Source organism: Lithobates pipiens, unplaced genomic scaffold, assembly GCF_037356315.1.
Source record: "Lithobates pipiens isolate NorthernLeopardFrog02 unplaced genomic scaffold, aLitPip1_a1.2 Scaffold_55, whole genome shotgun sequence".
NCBI lineage: Eukaryota > Metazoa > Chordata > Amphibia > Anura > Ranidae > Lithobates > Lithobates pipiens.
This window is the reverse complement of record NW_027507877.1, coordinates 3,673,009-3,690,454: the sequence shown is the minus strand read 5'-3', so window position 1 is coordinate 3,690,454 and position 17,446 is coordinate 3,673,009. Positions and strand designations below refer to the sequence as shown.

The window sequence follows — 17,446 nt, the reverse complement described above, 5'->3', positions numbered from 1 at the left end:
GTGTTTTCATTGAGTGTCAAAACCAGGTTCTGAATCCATGACCTCTGCTGGTCCAGGTGGTGGTGGCTCTTCTTGCTGAACCACTTGAGAGGCTGAACAGCTCCCTCTCTGATCCCTTAGAACAATCTTGCCTTGTATCTTTTTTTTTCTGGTGAACCTTGAGCTCTTTGCCCTTCCCATAAACTTACTATTCAAGCCATGTCTCTGACCTTACTGTTTGCCAGATTAGTGCTCTCTCCAGGTGATATCAGATCTGCATTTGTGTACCTGCATTTGTCCTTATCTCCACTACGATGTGTTACCGACCATTGGCTTGTTCTTTGACTCCGCTTCCACTTGTTCCCAACCTGCAACCACTTGTTACTGACCTTTAGCTTGTTTACTGACTACACTTCTGCTTGTTCCCTACCTGCTATATCTGCTACTGGACCCCGGCTTGCTCACCTCCTGGTGGAGAGACCCTGAGGACTGTGACCTTGTACTAACCTGCAGCAAAACCCATCCCCACCATCATGAGCTCTGGTGAATACCACTTAGTGTCTAGATCCCACACCTTGGGGGAGTCCGTGTTATCTGCCAGTGTGACCTTCTTGTATACTTATCCAGCAGGTAGTGGAAAGCCGCTCTACTGCTATAGCTACTATAGTTGTGTAAAGCGTTGCATGACAATTGCCAGTTAAAGTAGCGCAGTGCCAAATAGCAAAAAATGCCCTGGTCATGAAGGTGGGTAAAACCTAGTATCTATAAATGCCAAAGGGCTCAACATACCCACTAAGAGAACCAACCTTTTAAACGAAGCTCATAAACTAAAAGCAAATACTGTATGCATACAAGAGACCCATTTTAAAACTAACAGTGTTCCCAATATGCACGACAAGAGATACCCAACTGCATTCCATGCTACAAACCCAGAAGGGAAAACCAAGGGGGTATCAATCCTCATCTCTAAACAAACTTCTTTACAGATCCACAATACCATGCAAGACCCGGGGGGGGAGATATATTTTTCTTAAAGGGAAGTTAGACCACCATCCCATTACAATAGCGAACATATACGCACCCAACACGAAACAAGTGGCCTTCTTCCGAAAGATAAAAGACGTACTAACGGATTTCGCCTCTGGCATACTCATTCTAGGGGGAGACTTTAACGTTCCCCTTAATCCCCTGATAGACACCTCAAATGGTACATCGAGCCTGCCCTATAGAGCTTTGAAACAAATCAAACTCCAACTACAAGAATTAATGCTTCACGACACATGGAGAACTCTGAACCCACAATCTAAAGATTTTACTTACTACTCTACAGTTCACCAAAAATACTCTAGAATAGACTTTTTCTTTATGTCCCAATCTGATCTTGGACTACTGAAACATTCTTCTATAGAAACCATGACCTTATCTGACCATCACCCTATTACCATGACCCTGACCCTTCCAGGAAAAATCACCATTACCAAGACTTGGAGACTCAACACCTCTGTCCTGAAAGACCATATAGACGTACTCTATTTCAATGACAAACTAAAAGAATACTTTGAATGAAATGAAAATGAGGAAACGTCCTCCCTGACTCAATGGGAAGCGCACAAATGCGTCATCAGAGGCGAATTTATCAATAAGCTAACTAAAATCAAAAAAGCGAAACAAGCCAAAATTAAATCACTAATAGAGCAAATTCACAAATTAGAAATTACACATAAACAGACTGTTGCAATCTCCACTTTTGAGGAATTGACAAAAACGAGAGCATTACTCTCAGAGGAGCTGAACTTGTAAACAAAGAGGCAATATATATTAAGATACAAAATTTATTACGAGCAGGGCAATAAAAGTGGAAGACTATTAGCAAAGGCTGTTCAAAATAAAAGAGTTGCCCCAACAATTCATCAGATAAGAGATAAACAAGGCAACTCATACTCTTCGAATGACGAAATTGCCAAACAATTCGAAGCTTATTATCAATCTCTATACAATATTCCCTCTAACCCCCAATGTCCCCATAACTCCGACAAGAGAACAAAACTCATCCAAGACTTCCTTGAAAAATACAGCTCACCTCAAATAGATGAGAACACGACCCAAGAACTAGAAGCCCCCATCTCCTGTAGGGAATTTGATAAAGCTATTAAAGATATGAAAGTGGGCAAGGCACCAGGTCCCGATGGCCTACCCCTACAATACTATAAAACATTCACCAATATATTGAAACCAAGATTCCTGAAAACGTTCCAATCACTCCACTCTGAACAACATCCCCCAAAACAATTACTTGAAGCACATATATCTGTTATACCTAAGGAAGGAAAAGATTTGACTCTAGTCATAAATTACAGGCCAATTTCTTTAATAAATGTTGACGTAAAAATATACGCAAAAATCTTAGCCAATAGAATCATTCCTCTGCTCCCATCACTCATCTCGCTTGACCAAGTAGGATTTATCCCCGGAAGAGAGGGAAGAGATAATACAACCAAAGCCCTAAACATTAATCGTTGGTTAACTTCCAAAAACAAACAAGGTTTTTTCTTGTCTCTCGAAGCAGAGAAGGCGTTCGACAGAGTGGCCTGGGACTTTATGGACGCAGTTCTAATGCGCATAGGTTTTTTACCCCAGATGAGAGCCTATATCAAAGCGCTCTATTCCAACCCTACAGCTTGTGTACGAGTTAACGGCCACCTGTCGAATGCCTTCAAGTTAAGAAATGGAACAAGACAGGGCTGTCCCCTTTCACCATTATTGTTTGTTCTTACTCTAGAATCCCTCCTAAACAAAATGAGATCCAATCCTGACATTAAAAGCATAGAAATCAACAATCATACATACAAAGTCGTTGCCTTTGCGGACGATATGCTCCTTTTTCCTCTTGCAGCCCCATATCTCACTGCCCAATATCATTCAAGATCTCGAATATTTTCAACTCATATCCAATTTAAAAATTAACCACACTAAATCTATAGCCCTCAATATATCACTACCCCCAAATACAGTTGACCTATGCAAACGAAACTTCTCATTCTCTTGGGCCAAACAAAGTATAACTTACCTCGGAATTGAAATCCCAAGTTCTCATTCTCAAGTAGGGATGAGCCGAACACCCCCCTGTTTGGTTCACAGTAGAACATGCGAACAGGCAAAAAATTTGTTCGAACACACGAACACCGTTAAAGTCTATGGGACATGAACATGAAAAAACAAAAGTGCTAATTTTAAAGGCCTATATGCAAGTTATTGTCATAAAAAGTATTTGGGGACCTGGGACCTGCCCCAGGGGACATGTATCAATGCAAATAAAAAGTTTTAAAAGCGGATGTTTTTTCGGGAGCAGTGATTTTAATAATGCTTAAAGTGGAACAATAAAAGTGAAATATTCCTTTAAATTTCATACCTGGGGGGGTGTCTATAGTATGCCTGTAAAGTGGCGCATGTTTCCCGTGTTTAAAATAGTCCCTGCACAAAATGACATTTCTAAAGGAAAAAAAGTAATTTAAAAGTACTCGTGGCTATAATGAATTGTCGGTCCCGGCAATACATATAAAAGTCATTGAAAAAAAAAATGGTATGGGATTCCCCCACAGTCCATTAACAAGCCATTTGGGTCTGGTATGAATATTAAGGGGAACCCCGAACCAATTTTTTTTTAAAAATTGCATGGGGATCCCCCCAAATTCCATACCAGGCCCTCCAGGTCTGGTATGGATTTTAAGGGGAACACTGCGCCAATTTTAATTTTTTTTTAAATGGTGTGGGGGGTCCCCCAAAACACCATACTAGACCCTTATTCGAGCACACAACCTGGCAGGCCACAGGAAAAGAGGAAGGGGACGAGAGAGTGCCCTCCCTCCTGAACCATACCAGGCCACATGCCCTCAACATGGGGAGGCTGCTTTGGGGACAAGGACCTCATCTCCACAACCCTTGCCTGCTGGTTGTGGGGGTCTGTGTGCGGGGGGTTATCAGAATCTGGAAACCCCCTTTAACAAAGGAACCCCCAGATCTTGACCTCCCCACCTGTGTAAAATGGTAACGAGGTCCAAAGTACTCCTACCATTTCACAAAAAAAGTGTGAAAATTGTAAAAATTACATGACACGGTCCCCGAACACTTTTTTTATGACAATACCATCCATATAAGCCTTTAAAATTAGCACTGTGTATTTCTCCCATAGACTTTTAAAAGGTGTTCAGTGGCTTTCGAATTTGCCGTGAACACTCCAAATTGTTCGCTATTCATCAAATAGGCAAACACCCAATGTTCGAGTCAAACATCGGGCTCATCCCTATTCTCAAGGTTTATTTCATAACTGAGGTCAACACCCCCCTGGCCCCAGGTCGGTGTTGGTTGGCTGGGTCATAGGGGTCTAGGGCAGCACCCCCCCCCCCGGTTGGTCAGTCATTAGTTGGATAAATGGACCCGCACTTACCCCATCTTGCAGGCAGCACTCAGTGTGTTGGGCGGTGACAGTGGCAGCTTCTCTCCAGGCTGCGGGCGGCTGCTTTCTCAGTTCCCCTACATCTCCTCCCTCCTCCTCCTGGTGGCCAATCTAATCTGATCTCCTTTTGGCCAATCGGGTGGCGGGTCTTGGTTACCTGATTGGCCAGGAGGAGAATCAGTGTGACAAAAGCAAATATTAATTCGCTATTGTCACACAACTCTGCTCCCCGAGCCCACCCTTTTTAAAGCCTATATATAGCCTATAGGTGTTCAAAAAACCAACAACCCCCGATTCGAATCCATGCATCCGGTGCCCTGCATGTGGATCAAAGGGACAAATGCATGGATAGGGGGTGGTGCCCATGCGCCCCTAATGGACTGGCCGCCACTGCTCACACCTGTCAGTGCCTGCTTTCCAGTGGAATAACAAAGTCCACAGAGAGTGGCCACCGCTATGCATAGGCAGAAGATCTATGACAAGATAAAGCTCGAGTGGAGCGCCACTCTCACCTCAGGATGGACTAGATGGATCGGCTCTGCTGGTGGCTAGGGGAGAAGCAAGCGGCTACTACGAGAACAAACACATATCTGCTAGCCGCCATCGAGAAAAGATCCGTTTCTATAATCACTTTCAGACTGGACCATTTTGCTGGCTTAAGACCAGACCACTTTTTGGGATTCGGCAATGTGTCGCTTTAACTGACAATTGCGCGGTCGTGCGACGTGGCTTCCAAACAAAATTGACGTCCTTTTTTTCCCACAAATAGAGCTTTCTTTTGGTGGTATTTGATCAACCCTGTGGTTTTTATTTTTTGCGCTATAAACAATTTTGAAAAAAACACATAATTTTTTACTTTTTCTTATAATATATATCCCCCAAAAATATATAAAAAAAAACATTTTTCCCCTCAGTTTAGGCCGATATGTATTCTTCTGCATATTTTTGGTAAAAAAAATCGCAATAAGCGATTATTGATTGGTTTGCGCAAAAGTTATAGCGTTTACAAAATAGGGGATGGTTTTATGGCATTTATATTAATATTTTTTTTCTTTACTAGTAATGGCCGCGATCAGCGATTTTTATTGTGACTGCGACATTGTGGCGGACACATCGGACATTTTTGACACATTTTTGGGACCACTGTCATTTATACAGCGATCAGTGCTAAACAAATGCAGTGATTCCTGTGTAAATGACACTGGCAGTGAAGGGGTTAACCAGTGGGTGGCAGTGTAGGGGTTAAGTTTTCCTAGGGGCGTGTTACTAACTTTTGGGGGGGCTGGGCTTTCTTATAGTGAACACTGATCTCTGCTCCAGTCACATGGAGCAGAGATCAGCGTCACTTGTTGCTAGGCAGAACGGGGAGATGCTGTTTACAACGGCATCTCCTAGTTCAGCCACCCCGTGAGACGATCGCGGGTATGCCCATGGCGATCGAGTCCGAGGGACATACTGGTACGCCCATTTGCCTGCCTGTGCCATTCTGCCGACGTACATCGGCGTGCGCCGGTCGGGAAGTGGTCAATCAACGATGAAGACAACACGTTTCGGGGGGGGGGGGTGGCTTGATAAAGGGGGACATGCCCCTGAGATGTGTTGTTGTCATGACTACTAGTGCAACATGACCATTTTAATCTCTTTGACATGAACTGAACTGAAGCACAGAAATTTTGACTTTTCTTTTTCTTGTGAATAAACTTTAAATGTTCCATAAGACATGTTTGAAAGATACTGGAGAAGTTGTCTTATAAAAATAATCAAATTGATCATTCATTATTATTATTTAATTATACATTCCGATACACACGTTTCTTTCAGATGCCGAAAAAATAGAGGACTTGAGTCACAAATATGCCACAATTATTCGTTCCTATAGTGAATCTACGATGAATGAACTGCTAGACATCGCTAAGAGAAATGTGGAGAGCAGCCGGGAGCAGATCCAATGCAAAATACAACAATGTGTTCAGAGGTGTAACGAAAGGGGAATGTCTCAGACATAACAGGCGAGAGGACGAATGAAAATGTCTGCAACTTGGATAACACGATGAGGAACAAAATGTTTTATAGACAAAACATTAGGACAAACTAACACAAGTTATTCTCAAAAGCTCAGCAATAACACCCACCACTGTTCCCCCATGACCATTTGAGGACATTATACATAAGAGATACATCCTGAAAGAATTGTTGATTGTTTTTTTAGGACATATTTCCTAAGCCCGCCTCCTCCCTCCATGCTGCGGCTTCCCCTCCCCCCACTGATATTACAAGCAATTACTTCCCCCACTGATATTTCCAGCAAGAGTGGCAGAGTAAACATAATGTAACAATGTTTTGTTGTATGTTTTAATTGTATCTAATAATTGATTCATATGTAGATCAAAAGGTGTGACCCCCCCCCCCTCCCATCTGGGTATGACATCACTTAAGGTGGATGTAATCCCTTCCATATCTCCAGTGAAGTGACTGGCCTCGGGCGATACACAGAGATGAAACAAATCCTCCTACATAAGTTGTATCTGTTTATTTTTAGCCCTGTCTCCTCCACGGACTTCTAAAGAACACAGGTTAAATGCTATTTCTCAGCTCCAGCAGGCAAGAGGTGGGGATCTGATGTTGCCCACTGCACAGTATAGAGCTGAGTGTAATCTGAGATCTGAGTGGAGGGAATGGAAATACTCCCTCTACAAAGGCTCCATGGGAAATGTGCACATCTCAGGCTGTCGGTCATCTTCTGTGTGATGGAGGGGGGCCTGGCCATACCTCAGGATTCTGTGGAGTCAGCATAACCTGCCAGAAGTGACTCCTGCAGACAAAAATAACCCCATGTGCTCTGCTGGCACACCCCCCCCCATTGGTCTGTCAGTAGTCGGAGCCCTGCACTTACCTCATCTTGCTGGCAGCGCCCTGGGCAGCGGTTGCTTCTCTCCAGGCTGTGGGTGGCTGCTTCTTCACTTCCCCTGCATCTCCTCCCTCCTCCTCCTGGCGACCAATCCGATCGGACCTCCTTTCGGCCAATCAGGTGATGGGTCTAAAGACCAGCTTCTTGATTTTCCAGGAGGAGACTCAGTGTTACAATAGAGAATATTCATTTGCTACTGCAACAGAATTGGGTGGGCTCAGGGCACCGTGCTCTACGCCCAAAACCCATCCTTTTATTTAAGCCAATTAGAGCCTCTGGCTCTAATCATATTCTTCAAAAAACATCCAGCGCTCCACATGTAGATTAGGAGTCGGACGCATGGATGGGGGGGAGGTTCCCATGCGCCCCTAATGGATGGGCCGCCACTGGATAATTTTTGAACATAAAATTCACTCCAATGTACTCTAAGCTATAATTACCTTTTAGGTAATCCTAATCAATATTAATCGACCCTAATTAACGCCTTTCCCACTTCTCCCCATTACTATTATTTTTATGCAGATGTTTTATTTGCTTCTTTCCATTACCATCTATCCTTTTTTTTTTTTTTTCATTTGTTTTTATTTGTTACTTTTTTCATTATCGCGCAACTGGCAAAATGCACAAAACTATTAAATAAAAATGTCTTATAAATTTTCAAAGAACTTTGAAATGTTGTGTGACAGAAACATGATGTCTGTGTAATTTTAAATAATTATAGAATAAAATGTAAACTTTTTTTTTTTTTTTTTTTTTTTTTTTTACAGTGAAACTCCTTTAAGAATAAAAATCTAATGCTGGTCAAAATAGAATAAAAAAGGCATGTTTTTTAAAACCTTTTTTGTTTGTAAAAAAATATAATAAATGATTGCAGCCCTTTACCAAAGACCCTTTAGTGTTTGCAGTAAAACAGGTTAATAGGTGGCTATGCATGATAACAACCACCAGTGTCAGAACCCAAAATATGCATTTGCAAGAGGAACAAACTTTGCAGATATAAGAGCTTCAAAAATCTGCATGAGATTTTTATCAAATTACTTCCCGGGTATCTTTCAAACATGCCTACATTTAGTTTGTTCTTTTTTGTTTTTTTTTACCACACAAAATATATCAAAATATTTAGTTTATTCCCAAGTCAAAATGTCTGTATTAGTCAAGTTTAGATCACATACAACACAAATTGTTATGTTGCACTAGTAACCATGATGGCAAAAAAGTTTCAGGAACATGCCCTCCTTTTTATTAAGACTTGAAAAAGGAGGCCATGCCCAGAAACACGTCATCATGGTTTCCTATAGACACCAAGCTGTTATGTGGTGGCTGGCAGCTTTGTTTGTTCCGTCATAGCCACTCGCTAGCCATGCTCTGAGCTTTAGCGGGTCATACATCTCCTGCCTGTGTACAGAGGCAACCATTCTGCGCACTCCGTTAGCCAGATGGAGGGCCTGCAGTGATAAGTATGGGAGTGCAGCCTGCTCCACCCTGGATTTTTGAAGACTGGCACATGGAATGCCACCTTATATACAAAGGACTTCCTTACTTCAAAAATGTATAACTTCTGAATAGAGCCCGGGTAAAACCCTCCTGGATTTATTTTCTTGTTTTAATTTTTTTCACTCAAAATGGGCTCAGGCAGTGGGTGACATGTCATACCCTTACTATCCTTAGATACACAGCAGCTGGCAGTTCACCTCTTCTGCAGTAGATTAGGAAGGGAGACCATGGCAGCACCCTATACCCATTACCAGAAAAAAAAAAAAACACCCCTAGTGCACAGCATGTTCCACCTCTGGAAGCCTCAACAGAAAGGTCTGGGAATTGTTCTTAATTCACAGGAATGGTGGCAAAGCCCATAGGCCCTTGTATTGACAGCATAGGGGCACCAATGCCCAGATTTAGGGATGGAATCTCAGTGGCCAAGTGGGTATCCCATTACGAAAGTAGAAATTTCAGCCCTAACTGCCTGTGTTGAACTTGGGGACTGATATCAGGGAGAGAACCTGGGTCTCAATCTCAAGATTTGATCAGAAAGACCTCAAATGTAATTTCAGATATCTGAGTACTGAAAAGTTTGAGTTATGCTTACCGGTAACATCTTTTCCAGTAGTCTTTCAGGACAGCCCCATTAAGAGACCTTGGCTCCTCTTCCTTGGGAACCCTGCACCAGCCCCCATAAATATTCACCCCCCCCCCCTGCCAACCTCAGTTTTTTCTAGATCCCCTCTGGGGAGACACAAGAACACATTAACATACTATTACTAATTAATTGTGCCTGTGTTTAGGTCTTCAAAACCCCCCAAAAATTTTGGTGGGTAGCTAGGGCTGTCCTGAAAGACTACTGGAAAAGACGTTACCAGTAAGCGTAACTAATTTTCCCTCCCAATCTTTCAGGACAGCCACATTGAGAGGCTAGACTAGCACTTACCACTTAGGTTTTGCAAGCCATTGTCCTGCACTTTCGCCCAAAGTGCCTGCTCACTTGTTGATACCAGATCCACTCTGGTCCAGTTTCACCACATTTGTGAAACACTACATACTGCTGCCTTTCAAATCTGCTCTGGCGCTGCTTCACCTTTCTGCCTGAGAAGCTGCCATAGCTCTGGTAGTGTGCTTTAATTCCCAAGGGAGCTTCTACCCTCTAGGTTGTATACCCGGCTAAGGATTACCTTGAGCCATCTGGCAATAGTCTGATTTCCTAAAACTGTCAGCTCTAAATATCATAGGATACACCTAATGTCCAAAGTATGGAACCTACACTCCCTTTTGTTTGGGGTATTAGGGCAAAAAGTTGGCAAAATTACCTCCTGGCTTCTATGAAATTTCAAAGCCCCTTTAGCTGGGTCAGTCTTAAAAACTACTGGATTAAAAAAAAAAAAACACCACACACAAGGGGGGGCGGGGGGGGGGGGTCACTGCCAAACAAAATCCTTATGAGTTAGGTCCCTTAGAGTACAAACTTCTAAAGGCTCAAATGGGGGTTCAGTCAACCTGCAAGACCAGGGAAAGGTCCCACTTAGGGAAGGAAGAAGCCTGCACTGGTCTGTCTTGAAAGGGCTCTAAGAAGTAAAAAAAAAAAAACACCCCACACCACACAGAGGTTGGGGGCCAGGGATTTCTCTAGGTTTGTGCCAAGCACAGAGACTTGGCTCCTAAGGGTACTGATGGCTAGCCCCTTATCTGCCTGCATTGTAGAAACTCCAGGACTGTTATAGGGCTCTGCACTTTAAAAGTTTTCTAAGCACCATTCTCTAAAGCGCCCCCAAACCTTTTGGTAGATTCAGCGCATCTCCACCTTTTTACTATTGAGGAGAGTGGCTACTAGTTGTTCAAAAAAGCCTTTGCTTTTTAGTATTTCTTCAGAAGTCAGGCTAAGTTCCAGCGGCCTACCTGGGGACAGAACTGGGCCCTGTGATAGATCTTTTTGGGTCGGAGCCAGGGAAGTTCTGCTGCCAACTGCCTAAGGATTGAAAAGCAAGCCCTTTTGGGCCAGTATGGAGCCACCAACATCAGAGTGGTGTTTTCTGAAATTCTCAGAACTGTCGGCAGAAGCACCGGAGGTGTCGAGGCGCAGCAAATGTTGAAATGCCAGCCGTGTGTCAGGGCGTCTACCCCTAGAACATTTTCCCCATCTGCTGAGAGAGAACAAACATGGGGCCTTTGCTTGCTTCTTGAGCCCACCCCCCCATCTCCTGACTATGAGGTCGAAAACCTCTTGATTGAGTACCCAGTCAGCCTCTCAGCTGCCTTCTGCTGAGGAAGTCAGCCACTACATTCTTTTCCCCCTTAGGAACACTTCTGAAAAGGGAAAGAGCATTGACTTATACCCAGCTGAGGATCTGAGGCTATATTTAACAGGACCCCTGTACCCGAACGCACCTGGATGATGCGCCAGGAGGTCTCCTCTGAAGGCTTTGAGTGCCAGTCCGGCTGCTTTTAGTTCTTTCCAGTTAGATGACCTCTTGAGTGCCTCTTTTTACACGTCTCCTGTGCCAACTGAGAGCCCAGGTGTTCCCCCAGCCTCTGCCGCTTGCATCCATGGTAAGGACTCTGGACACGGGAATGATCCACACGTGCCATTGTGACAGATTTATCTGCTTCCTCTACCACCAGAGGGATCTCTTGACCCAAGGAGGGATTGAAAGCAGAGTGTCTATAGACTCCTGGCTCTAATACACATCTTTAGAACCAGGGACTGCAGGGGATGGAAGTGTAGGTCTACCCACTGGACTGCCATAATGGCAGAGGTTAGTAAGCCGAGGGTTGACATGGCCACCCGTATTGATACCTGCTGGTTGTTCTGAAGGGATGCTACTGCTCGGTCCAGCTTTAGAATCTTTTCTGCTGGGAGAAACTTTCAGATGAGCAGAGTCCAGCAGGTATCCTAGAGAGGTAGTTTGTTGAGCTGGAATTGGGGTCAGGATGGTTACTGAACCTGGAAAAATCCAGCCCATCCGGGTTGTTTTTGTTAGTTCAAGATCCCTGATTGCTTGCTCTGAGGAAGCTGTGAAGAGGAGTAGATTGTCTAGGTATGCAATAATTGATACCCTTTGATATGCAGAAGAGCTATGGCTTCTGCCATGACCTTTGTAAATACTCAGGGCAATGAGGATAGGCCGAAGGGAAGTGCCTGAAGCTGCACGTGAATGGTTTCCTCTACCTTTAACCCCATGCGCAGGAACTTTTGAATGGTTTCTGCATTGGGGACGGGGAGGTAAGTCTTTCAAATCCAATGACACCATGTAGCAGTTCTGGGACAGTAAAGCCCTGACTGAATATTGATTACATTCAGAACCTTTTGTAGACACTCTGTTCAGGGGTTTCAGATTTAGAATTAACCTGTAACTTCCTGAGGGCTCTCACCATGAAGATGTGTGAATAAAAGCCTATCCCTTCTTCCTCTTGGAACTCTAAAAAACACATTTCGCTGCTCTAGTTCCTGCAATGCCCCCAGGAGGGCATCTGCTTTTGCCATACATTTTTGGAGAAGCGTGACTAAGCCTCAACGTGGAGGGGGCTTTGTAAATTCTAGACAGTACCCCTTCGTATGAGCCCCAGGATGAATTGGGGGATTACTTCCAACTGTAGAAGGAATGCCCCCAATCTTCCTCCCACCGAGACCGGTGAGTCACTGGGTTTATGGGAGAAAAAAAAAAAAATAATTGCTCTTCCTTTTTCCCCTACCCCTTTGGTTCCAAGTATTCTTTCCTTCTGGCCTCAGGAGGCTTTTTTGTGGACAAAATTCCCCCTTTGGGCAGAGTCGGGTGTTTACGTTTCACTGGGAATGCCTTTTTAATCAGCGGTACAGTCTAATACTGCCTAGACCTGGGCCAAAGAAAATCACCAGTCAGGGGAATGCTAGAGTTTGATTTGAGGCAGTCACCTGGCCATGTTTTGAGCCAGAGGGTTCTTCTGGCTGAGTTGGCTAGTGCAGTGGTCCTGGCTGACATGCGAACCGACTCAGCCGAAGCATCCACTATATACGCTACCCATTGCAGAATAATCAAACAGGACAACAAAATGGTCTCTTGCTGTACCTGCCTCAACGGGAACTTGAATTTGAGTAAACCAGTGTTCGAGGTTACGGGCCACCACAGTGATCGCCATCTCTGGTTTCAGATTACCTAGTCTTTAACAGGAAATAAAGTCTCTTGTCTATGGTCTGTCAGACCCCACAGATCCTCAGAGGCCAGATCTGTGTGTCTGGAAACTCGAGAATGCTGGATTCAATCGGAGGTTCTTGTTCCAGATTGAGGCAGGGTCATCCGAAAAATGGTAATCTTCTTTTCAGGGACCTGGAAAAGAAGGGTTTCTGCTCAGGATCCTGCCATTCCTTTATGACCATTTCTATTAAGACCTCATGAACAGGAAAAATGTTCCTGTTCCTTATACATCTGGTCATGGAGAGATAGGAATTTTTGTCTTCCTGAATACCCAGGGTGGTGTAGACAGCCCCCAAGAGGTAATCTACCTCAAAAAAGGGACAGCTTATACCTTGAAGGTTTTCTGGACTCCCCATCCCCATGCTCGCCTTCCGGTTCTCTGGACGAGTCAGAGGTAGCACTGTCTGGTTCCTCCCAAGCTTCCTCTATGGAAGCCCCTGCCACTTCTGCTGAAGTAGAAGCCCCAGGTTGGGGAGATGGAGAGCCCTGTGCTAAAAGCGGGTTTGTACTCTGATGCAAGCGAGGGTTTAACGGGAACCTATAAACCTTCAAAACAGGGTTTTAAATGAACAGTTGAGGACACAACCATAACCGATGCTACTAACCCCGACTTCTGCTCAGATGCTCTTTTGTTAACCAGCCACAATAAATTTTTAAATATTATTATTTATTTTTTTTGTAAAAAAGGTATATCCCTTTAAAAGTTAAGATTACCATACATGGTAAAATATATATTTTTTGTACATATGCAGAGCAGTAGGGATGAGCCCCCCCCCCCCCCCCGGTTCGGTTCGCACCAGAACTTTCGAACGAACCCCAAATTCGTACGAACTTTTGAACCCCATTGAAGTCTATGGGACTCGAACGTTCAAAATTAAAAGTTCTAATTTTAACTGCTAATATGCAAGATACTGTCCTAAAAAGGGTTTGGGGACCTGGTTCCTGCCCCAGGGGACATGGGTCAATGCAAAAAAAAGTTTTAAAAACGGCCGTTTTGGCGGGAGCACTGATTTTAATGACGATTAAAGTGAAAAAAAAAAGTGAAGTATTCCTTTAAATATGGTGCCTGGGGGGTGTCTATAGTATGCCTGTGAAGTGCCACGTGTTTCCCGTGTTCAGAACAGTCCCTGCACAAAATGACATTTAACGGAAATAACGTTATTTAAAACTGCTTGTGGTTTTAATGTTATATCTGGTTCCTGCAATATGGTTGAAAATCATTGAGAAAAATGGCGTGGGTAGCCCTCCCTGCCCATTACCAGCCCCTTTGGGTCTTGTACGGATATTAAGGGGAACCCCGTACCCATATTAAAAAAAGGAAATACGTGTGGCCCCCAGGCCTTATATACTCAGAACAGCAGTATACAGGTGGTGAAAACAAGACAGGGACTGTGTAGGTTTGTTGTGTTAAGTAGAATCTGTTTGTAATTTTCAACTGGTACATTTTTAAAGTGTAGCTCCAGTCAAAAAATCTATTTTTAAGCTTTTTGGAAAACATAGGGAAGGGTTATCACCCCTGTATAATTTGTTTTGCCATCTGTCTTTTTTCATCTCACTTCCTGTTGTCTCCTTCCGTTTGCAAGTAGGAAATGTTTGTAAGTTGGATGTTTGAAAGTAGGGGCCTGCCCTATATGCTCTTCAGAAATGGCGGAACAAGGTGTTGGTTTTGCCACAACATTGTAAGCCCTCAAAGTGACTCTTGGTGGGCGCTGGAGCGCCCTGCTGTGAACGATTATATCAAGAATTGTAATTACATGGCATTGTTGAACAGTGATAGAAAAATTGACCTTTGGTGGTTGTGGTGCTGGTGCCACAACACTATAAGTCCTCACAGTTACTCTGGGTGGGCAAAGGAACAGGCCCTCCTCTGAAATATTATATCAAGAATTGTAATTACATGCCCCTGTTAAACAGGGGCTGAAAAATTGGGCTGCTGGCACTGGTGCTGGTGCCACGACACTGCAACCTCTCCCATATACTATAGTTGTAGTGCAGGAATGAGCCCTGCTGCAAAGCATTGCATTAAGAATTGTAATTAAATGCCCCTGTTAAACAGGGGCAGAAAAATTGGGCCTTAGGCACTGGTGCTGGTGCCACGACACTGCAACCTCTCCCATATAATCTAGTTGTAGTGCAGGAATGAGCCCTGCTCCAAAGCATTGCATCAAAAATTGTAATTAAATGCCCCTGTTAAACAGAGACAGAAAAATTGGGCTGGTGGCATCACCCAGAACCAAAAATGTTCTTCCAACATATCAGCGGAGGAGGAATAGGATAGACAATCAACATAACAGGACAGTCACTCAGCATCAACATAGGCAGTCTTGAAGGGATGTGATATTTCAAAAAAAAAATATTCGGTTACATCAGCTTCAGGTGCTTGGTAGCTGTGGGTAATCCAAGACTGATTCATCTTGATGAAGGTCAGTCGATCAACTGAGTCAGTGGACAGGCGCACTCTGTGATCGGTAACAAAGTCACCAGCAGCACTGAAGGTGCGTTCCGAAAGAACGCTGGATGCAAGACAGGCTAGTAGCTCAATTGCATACTGTGCAAGCTCTGGCCAGTGATCCATCCTCAAGACCCAGTAAGCCAGAGGATTTTCGGTGGGAAAGCTGTCCAAGTCTGACCTTGGCCCTAGGTATTCCTGCACCATGTAAATCAGACGCTGGCGATGGTTGCTGGAACCGATCATACCTTGGGGCTGCGGACTAAAAAATTGTCTGAAAGCATCGGTCAGACGGCCACCTTCTCCACCGCTCCTTCTGACCGATGCCTCAGCAACACGTTGTCAAGGACCAGGAGTTTGTAACCTCCCAGTCTCTGGGAACGTGTTGCGCAGACCTTTCTGCAAGGCCCCCCGGAGATGTCTCATCCTCTGCTCCCTCTGCGATGGCAAGATAAGGTCGGCAACCTTACTCTTGTACCGTGCATCAAGGAGAGTGGTCAGCCAGTAATGGTCCGTCTCCTTGATCCGAAGAATACGAGGATCCTTCCGCAGGCTTTGCAGGATCAGGGAGGCCATGCAGCGTAGGTTAGCTGAGGCATTCGGTCCGGGGTCCTCTGGGTCACTAAGGACAACATGATCCGCAGCTACCTCCTCCCAGCCGCGTACAAGTCCACGGGTTTCTTGGGATTGTAAATCATCCCTAAAAGACTGCTGTTGCTGTTGATGCTGAGTGCCAGCCTCCACCTCCATGCTGACACAATCCTCCTCCTCCTCCTCATCCTCTTCCTGTGTGATGGGTGGCACAGCAGGAACACTGTCTGGATAAAGGGGGCCTTGAGAGGCAATGAAGTCCTCTTCTTCCTGCCTCTGTTCTGCCTCAAGTGCCCTGTCCATTATTCCACGCAGCGTATGCTCCAAGAGGTGGACAAGAGGTACAGTGTCACTGATGCATGCACTGTCACTTCTCACCATCCTGGGGCCTCCTCAAACGGTGACAGGACAGTGCATGCATCCCTGATCATGCCCCACTGGCGTGGTGAGAAAAAAACGAGCTCCCCTGACCCTGTCCTGGTGCCATTGTCGCACAGGTACTCATTGATGGCCCTCTGCTGTGTGTGCAGCCGTTGCAGCATGGCCAACGTTGAGTTCCACAGGGTGGGCATGTCACATATAAGGCGGTTCTTGGGCAGGTTCAACTCCTTTTGGAGCTCAGCCAGCCGAGCACAGGCATTAAATGATCGGTGGAAATGCACACAGACTTTCCTGGCCTGCTTCAGGACATCCTGTAAGCCCGGTTACCTGCCCAAGAACCGCTGCACCACCAGGTTAAGGACGTGAGCTACACAGGGCACATGGGTCAGTTGTCCCTGTCGGAGGGTGGAGAGGAGATTGGTGCCATTGTCGCAAACCACCATTCCTGGCTTAAGCTGGCGTGGCATCAACCACCTCTCGGCCTGCCCCTGCAGAGCTGACAAAACATCCGCCCCAGTGTGGCTCCTGTCCCCCAAACAAACCAGCGCGGCATGGCATCGTTTTGCCTGCGTACTTGCGTAGCCCCTGGAACGCCTACGGAGCACCGCCGCTGGTTCTGAAGACAGAGCACTGGAAGAGGCCATGGAGGAAGAAGAAGAGGAGAGGGTGGAGGAGAGAGGTGTGTCACAACCAATAGTAGCATTTTGGAGGCGTGGTGGCGGAACAGCCTCCAACACTACTACACCTTGTCCTGCATCTCTCCCAGCTGCCAGAAGAGTGACCCAATGGGCCGTGAAAGACAGGTAACGTCCCTGTCCATGCCTGCTGGACCATGAGTCAGCGGTAATATGCACCTTACCGCTGACCGCCCTGTCCAGCGAGGCAAGGACATTGCCTTCCACATGCCGGTAGAGAGCCGGATTCGCCTTCCGTGAGCAAAAGTGGCGTTTGGGGACCTGCCACTGAGGAACCGCACATTGTACAAACTCACGGAAGGGGGCCGAGTCTACCAACTGAAAAGGCAG

At 45.2% G+C, this 17,446-nt stretch overlaps 1 protein-coding gene across 2 annotated transcripts in view; it reads left to right on the top strand.

Annotated features, from left to right (window-relative positions):
* Positions 1-8,067, top strand: part of LOC143957722 (cytosolic phospholipase A2 gamma-like) — a 161,732-nt gene extending 153,665 nt beyond the window's left edge. For both annotated transcript variants that reach the window (XM_077467421.1, XM_077467422.1), the window contains exon 18: positions 6,254-8,067. In XM_077467421.1, coding sequence (XP_077323547.1) covers positions 6,254-6,438 — 185 coding nt within the window. In that variant the 3' untranslated portion in view covers positions 6,439-8,067. The remainder of the gene's footprint in view (positions 1-6,253) is intronic.
* Positions 8,068-17,446: the final 9,379 nt, after the last annotated feature.